Source organism: Nannospalax galili, unplaced genomic scaffold (genome assembly GCF_000622305.1).
Source record: "Nannospalax galili isolate Female #2095 unplaced genomic scaffold, S.galili_v1.0 scaffold666, whole genome shotgun sequence".
NCBI lineage: Eukaryota > Metazoa > Chordata > Mammalia > Rodentia > Spalacidae > Nannospalax > Nannospalax galili.
In genome coordinates, this window is record NW_008356473.1 from 465,901 (window position 1) to 473,379 (window position 7,479).

General features: G+C 44.8%; 1 protein-coding gene across 1 annotated transcript in view; it reads left to right on the top strand.

Annotated features, from left to right (window-relative positions):
- Positions 1–3,076, top strand: part of CUNH9orf152 (chromosome unknown C9orf152 homolog) — a 6,047-nt gene extending 2,971 nt beyond the window's left edge. The window contains exon 2 of the mRNA XM_008854664.3: positions 2,289–3,076. Coding sequence (XP_008852886.1) covers positions 2,289–2,938 — 650 coding nt within the window. The 3' untranslated portion in view covers positions 2,939–3,076. The remainder of the gene's footprint in view (positions 1–2,288) is intronic.
- The last annotated feature ends 4,403 nt before the right edge of the window (positions 3,077–7,479 follow it).

The following is a 7,479-nucleotide window of genomic DNA, read 5'->3' on the forward strand; positions in this document are numbered from 1 at the left end:
TCTGTAATTCGTGTTCCAGGATTCAACCGTCTCTTCTGTCTTCGGGCATTGCACGACACGGGTGCATTTACCTACATGCAGGCAATTACACACATGCACATAAAATAAAAATAATAAATATTTTAAACATTGAATGAAATTTCCCTGTGTTCTTCGATGGCCTTAATTCTCTTTTGCTTGGACAGTGGAGAGCAGATGCTATTCTAAAGTGTGTATGGGCAAGGGGTTGCAAGGTATTCTAGAGCTAAGGGTTTTGGGTCTCTCCTCACCCCACCCCACATGTGCGTGCGTGTGTGTGTGTGTGTGTGTGTGTGTGTGTGTGTATTCCTCTCTTTCTCCTTGTCCTCTATGGACCACACACTGGAACTGAAAGTTAAGCAGGTTCTGTTATGAAGACCTGCCTCTTCCTTCACTGGGCCTTTCCTGGTAGGCTCAGGATAAGAGAGGATTCTGGTTCCATTTCCTAGGTCTTCCCATCACCTGCCCCTCTTTCCTCATTCTCTGGTACATGCATAGCATTTGAATACCTGTGAAGGTTGGTGTGCTTATCATGCTAAGGACACACTGAAGTTACAAGCTAGGGTGAGCTCGTCAATCTTCCCACTAGGACTCACTTACAAGCCTGTAGCTGTTTGCAAAAATGACTCCATCTGGTCTTTTTTGTCTGATTTTTTTTTTTTTTTTTTTTTTTTTTTTTGTCTTTTTGGCAAAAGGAGCTTCCTTCTGACTTTATTCCTCCAATACCATCTCCTCATCTTTGCTGTGCACTTAGTCACCTGCAAGGCCTCCTATAATAACAACTGCCAGGACAGGACCCCAGGCTGGTCATGGATCTGGTTTCTGTAAGAAAATGTCTTTCAGTCATTCATACAATTCTTGTCATCCCCAAGAGTTCACAATGGATTATCATATTCCACAAAGTAGAAAAAAAAGTCCCAGAGGAATAGAGAGATTTGGCATCCTCAGCTTGGAAGCTAGTTCAGAGAAGAAGCAGACGACTCAGTCATCTTCTCAGAAATGTGTGTGTGAACTAGGAGAAGGCTAAGAACCAATTCTGTTAGCTGGGTGTGATGGCGCACACCTTTACAGCACTCAGGAGGCAGAGGCAGGCAGATCTCTGTGGGTTCAAGGCCAGCCTGGTCTACATAGTGAGTTTCAGGCCAGCTGGAGCTACAGGGAGACCCTGCCTCAAAAAAATAAAAAGAACCAATTCTGTGTGCAAAACTGCTTTTAAGTGCAACTTCTCCCCCTTCTGTCTTGAATGATAAATTCATTAGTAGATGGTTAGAACACAAAATCCCATGAGTTAAGAATAGTATTCTCTAGTATCTATAACTCTATATGTGATTGTGTTAGTTGGCTTTCCATTGCTGTGACAAAATAAAGGAGGAAAGGGTTTTTTGTTTTTTTTTTGGCTCATGGCTTCAGATTTCAGTCCATGGCCATGTTGTCTTGGGTGGGTTTTTGTCAAAACAGTACATCATAGCAGGAGCATATGGAGGAGGAGGCTGCTCACCTGATTCACCTGATGGTGTCCAGGAAACAAAAAGAAGAGTGGGGAGAGATTAGCATCCCAGGACCCCCTTCAAGGGCATACCTTGAAAGTAACACAATTTCTTTGAGTAGTCCCTGCCTAAAACTTCACCACCTCCTGATAGTACCTCAAGGCTGGAGACAAAACCTTTAACAAATGGAGTTTGAGGGGACATTTCAAATCTAAATCATAGCAGAGAAAGACGAGAGAGAGAGAGAGAGAGAGAGAGAGAGAGAGAGAGAAACAGGCACACACTTGCTTCTTGCCATTCTTCTGACCTTAAATGCTAATTCCCACCTTTTCCCAGAGTTCACTCACTGTCACTTCAGTTTTCGACCTATTATGCTTGAGTTTCCACACAGCATTAGTTAGCTCCTGAACTTCAATATGTTCATTTTCTTATTGTCTTTCTTCTCTCTTATGACCCATCTGGGAAGATGTGGGTTTTGTCTCTGTTCACTGCTATGTTCATGGGACCTCAAAAGAAATGAGGTCTTGCATATATGTGTTCGATAAATATTTGTTGGAATATGCATAATTGTAACTATATGTTGGGGAAGAGTATTTGTGTGAGAGAGAGAGCTTGCACATGTGAGGTCATGTGTATTTGCATGTGTGGGTGCACAATGTTTTGGGTATCTGGACCCCTTGGCATTCTGGGTATGGCCTTGCATCAGCATGAATGCTATGGGTTTCCTTCAGAGGGAGCTGTCCAGAGATCTCCCAGTGATGACACTGATGTTCCTTTTTTCAGAAGGGACCACGTCTACTCCAGCTGAATCCATGACCAGTGCCATTTGGATTAACAAGGAGAGAAGGAGCTCACTGCTCCAGGAGGAGACTGACTCTGAGGTTGAGGGGATGCTGGAGGAAGCTGACAGAAACTGCCATCAGGCTCGTGAGTCTCCATGGCACATACACCTAGAGATGTATCGCTTGGTCCAAAACTCCCATCAAGAAACCAGTCATCAAGGGAAGCCCAAAGGTCAGCTTGAAGAGTCCAAGCCAAGGCTCTCTCCAGAGGGAAATGCTAACATATTGGAAAAGGATCAGAAAACTCAGCAAGGAACCATTATCCCAGAGGCAACTCAGTGCCAGAATCAGGTGGGCAGTACCCTAGCAAAGGCAGCAGGCTCCAGCTTACAAGCCAATAGTGTTTGGTGTCTTCCTTCCACAAAGAATCCACACAGGTCTGGAAAACGAGCTTACTATCCATTTCCACAGAGGAAAACTCCCAGGATCTCCCAAGCTGCCCGGAACCTAGGCTTATATGCCCAGCCTGAAACTTTATACTCAGAAAGATGTCTCACCCCTGAGGTCATCAATCCACTTATCAAGGAACAAAGAGATGGAGCCACAACCAGAGCCTTGAACAATGAGCAACAACTAGATTACTCCAGCTGAGGGGAATGAATCTGTCAGTGGGAACATGGTCTTGCCCTTCAAAACACAAGCGATTACCCAGGTCAAGTGCTTACCATTTAGAATGAAAGTGCTTTCCAGTCAATGCAGCCCCATTTCAATTAAATAAAAAGACATTGCTATGGAGCCCTGTATACTATTCCTTGGCAGAGACCAATGAAATACCTGCTTCATCCCAGTAGAACACTTGGTCCCAGAAGTAGAGAATTTTAAATTATACAGTATGAACTTTAATCAATGTAAGGTCTTCACAATGCCTGGGGGTCAGTGGGCACAGACACTCTTTTTTTTCCCCAATATTTTCTGATTCCTTGCATAGTCTGAAAAAGATGATCTCTGAGAATTCAGCGTCTTTTTTCTGATTGTACTGCCTGGGGATTTAGAGATGCTGCATTTATTAGTACTGATCACATTTCATACTAAACCTCCCACACTATTGTCATCCTGGGTCAAAAGGGTTGGATCAAGCCAGGTGTGGTGGCGCACGCCTTTGATCCCAGCACTCGGGAGGCAGGGGCAGGTGGATCTCTGTGAGTTCGAGGCCAGCTGGGGTGCTACAGTCTCAAAAAGACCAAAAGAAAGGTCAGATCAATGGTACCTACTATCTTGTACGTTTAAGGAGCCCTTAGGAAAGGCTGGCCCTCTTTGACCTGTCGTTGAGATGGCATACTTCAGACTTGTTGCAAATCTGTTTCCCTTTAGCTTTCCCTGCCTTATTCTGCTTTTGCCTTTTCTTCTGCAATTAACTTCATATTAAAAACTGCCAATCAGTGGCCAGGTATGGTGGCAAATGCCTGTACTTCCAGCACTTAGGAGTTGGAGACAGGAGGATTAAGGACTCCATCTCAAGCCAAACCAAACTAAACCAACCAGACCAACTAAACCAATGAACAAAATCCATGTCCAATCATTAAAGATATATAGTAATGGAAACCTAGTGGGGAAAAGACAAAAAGAATCTTCCTGCTTGGAGAATACGTAGCCCCATAAACTACCCCCTTTGCAGCCTACTGGATCATTTGGGTCCTTCCTGAAAGGGCACTGAGGTAGAGTGTCCCTTGTAAAAAGTTTGTTAGAAGAGTTATTAGTGCCATGAACAGACAGACAGTAGCAGCTGGGGGCTCAGTACCACAAGGCAGAGTGTGCGGTTCGTTCTTACAGTTGACAGAGGGAAGGGTTTCATGTCGTCAGAAATGTCTCTGATTCGTGGGTGGCAGGGTAAGGGGAGGGAATTCTGGGGCAGGAATGTATGACTTGGAGGATGGCCAGGAAAGGGGCCCATTTCGTTTATGAGATATACTGTTATAGGGGTGGGGGCACGTACCAACATAGGTGCCTTTCGGTGTCCTAGAGTCTGGCAACCTGGTCTGTAAAGTTCCTTAGGGAAGTTGAGAATGGCACATGCCATTCTCCTGGGATCCAGACCCCTGGGGAGTCTGCTTACAGATTCAGACACAGGCTTTCCCGGTCTGTCCCTCCCTGTAGCAGGGATCCCCAAACTATGAAGATGGAGACAGACATGGCTGCAGATGGGTGCAACCTCATAACTCTATCAGCATCTGGTCTGGGGTTTAGTATTTCTTTCCTGCAGTCTCTGGGTAGGGCCTGGCCAGCTGCTATGTTTGAGGCTGTGGGGGGAAGGGAAAGGCTGCTGCAGGGAAGTGTGGCCTGATTAGCCCCTAGCCTAGAATCTAACACTTCCTGGTATCAAATATGCATTTTTCACTAAGACAGGGAAGCCTGTGTAAACTATTCTTTCATGGTTAATGTTTAACTTTGGCACCTAAGGTGCCTTTCCCTCACAGCAGATTCTCTCTCTACCCACCTCCTCCTGGGCCCCCTGAAATTCACCTCACTGTTAGAAGTCATTGCTATTCTTCTGGTAAATAATAAATAAGATGCTGTTATTTTCAAATACTCTAATGAAAAACAAGCAAACTTTCTGGAAAAAAAATTGTTCATTGCTTTCAATTTTTTTCTACTTTTCAATTCACATATAATAGGTTTCTGATACTAATGTTTTGCATGTGTGCAGGTTCATATGTGCCTGTGTACATGTGTGTGTACGTGTGTGTGGAAGCCAGGGGTCAACATCAGGTATCATTCCTCAGGAGTGGGCCACTTTGGGTTTGGGCTTTTTTTTTTTGTTACGTGTGTGTGTGTGTGTGTGTGTGTGTGTGTGTGTGTGTGTATGTTGAGGTATATATGGCAGGTATACACCTCTGTATATGAACAGAGACCAGAGGAGGACTTCAGGTATTCTGGTCTATCACTCTCTGTCTTCTTACCTTGAGACAGTGTCTATTACCGAACCCGGAACTAGGCAGGCAGCCAGCAATCGCCAACAATCCTCTTGCCTCCACCTTCACAATCCCCCACAGTACGGAGGTTAAAAGTGTGCCTGGTCACGCCTGGCTTTTTGTATAGGAGCTGGGGATTCAAACTCAAATCCTCATCCTTACACAGCAAGTGTTCTTAACCACTAAGCCATCTCCCAGCCACCACCTTGTTTTTTTGGTATAGATGCTCTCATTGGGACGTGGGGCTTATCAATTTGGTGAGACTGGCTGGCCAGAAGTCCCAGGAATCCTCCTATCTCTGCCTCCCTACCACTGGGATTACAAGCACACGCTGCCATGTGCTTTTTCCGTAAGTGCTGGGGATCCAAACTCGGGTCCTCATGCTTGTGCAGTAAGCTTGTACCATCTGAGCTATCTCCCCAGCCCTTTTGCTTTTGTTTTAAACAAGTAACCTCTATTTGTGTAGTTTTTGTTTTTTGTTTTGTTTTGTTTTGTTTTTGAGACAGGGCCTCCTTGTAGCCCCAGCTGGCCCGGAACTCACTAGGTAGACCAGGATGGCCTTGAACTCACAGAGATCCGCCTGCCTCTGCCTCCCAAGTGCTGGGATTAAAGGCGTGCGCCACCACGCCCAGCTCTTTGAAGTTTTTAACTCTCCCTTGCCTTGTGTTCAAAGCCTTCTTTCAGGTCTGGAAGTTGGTGTCCTGATACAAGGCATTGAAAAGCACCTGAGCTGTGGGGAGTGGCAACCTCAGTTTTAATGTATTTTTGATGTATGATTTGGATAAAGTTACTTCATCTCTCTGTTTAGTTTTCATCTTCTATAAAGTGAGATAATACCAGCTTTTGAGGATTGGAAATGTGTGTAAATTTGCTAGCATTCTGAATAAAAGACAATAGTTGCTTTTTTTAAGATTTCATTTTCCTTCTCCTTTCTCTCTCTAACATCAACCTCCTTTAAGTCTGCTCTAAACACTGAAGATCTCCAGCTATGTCCTTCTAACCAAAATCAATGGCTTCTTCTAATCCCTCTGCTCCTTTCTCCCATTAGCATTCATGCCAATTACCCTTGATTTCCTGTGCCTTCCTCTCTCCTCTAGTTTGGGGAGCTCTGCAGTCTATGGGCTCCTTTAAGTCAGAGCACTGTGTATATCTGAATCATCTTACTGTCCCTGCACGTGGAATACAGCTTGGCATGTGGAATACAGCTTGGCACGTGGAATACGAGTGCTCTGTAAATGTTGGCCAAATGAATGAGGAAATGTCACGTCCCTTTAATTCCTTCTACTTAGCATCCAATTCTCCTTCTGCCCTTTGTTCATAGACTCTTCCAGACTTTGGCTTTTTACTTTTCCTTTAACATTTTCTCTGCTAGGGGAGGAAATCATGGGTGGTAAAGATCTTGGTAGGCAGAGAGTACAGTAGCGCTATGACAATAGTCTGAAGGACAGTAAGTAGATCATGATGTGTTTCAGGAGCTGAAAAGCCAGTTGTGATCCAAACATAGTAACCAAGGGAGGGAACAGGTGCTAAGGCAATGCATCAGGTTAGGCTATGTTTTGCTATGATAACAAGCAACCCCCCCCCACCTTACAACAAAGGCTATATCTTTTGTTACTCCTCTATGCATTGAGGAAAACTTCAGGAAGCTCTCCTTCTAGAACAATGTTATCAGTAATTCAGGCTTTGCAATCTTATCCCCAGTCATATGGCACCACCATATCAATGCATGTTCCTCTAATCAGTGTAGCTGAAGAAAGTGCATCAGTGGTAATGTACTAACTGGAAGATCACTTTTACTTACATTTTACTGTCCAGAATAAGCCACACAGTCATCCCGTATGTCTGGAGGGGAAGAAGAAATGGAAATGTGACTGGAGCTATCAGGGTCAGAGCTTGGGCTAACAAGGGAGGCTCCGCCAACTGTCCTCAGTAGGCCAATTAGAGAAACCGGAAATAACAAAAAGCAGAAAAGAGATTTGGAAAGAGAACAATGGGATCCAGGGACCCTCAAGTCCACCTTCAAGCATCTTAACTTAAGGTTTAGATTTAGAGGGCAAGAGCTAGTCTCAGATAGTCTCAGTCTAGGTCAAGGTGTGATGGTGGGCTCTAGTCCGCCACCAAGGTTTGTCTTTGCCTGTCCCTCCCCCAAACCCTGGGTCTGGGTCACACCTGTGTCTGAAGTGAGCTGAGACTTAAGTGTTCCCAGTGGTAAAGCTTGAAGAG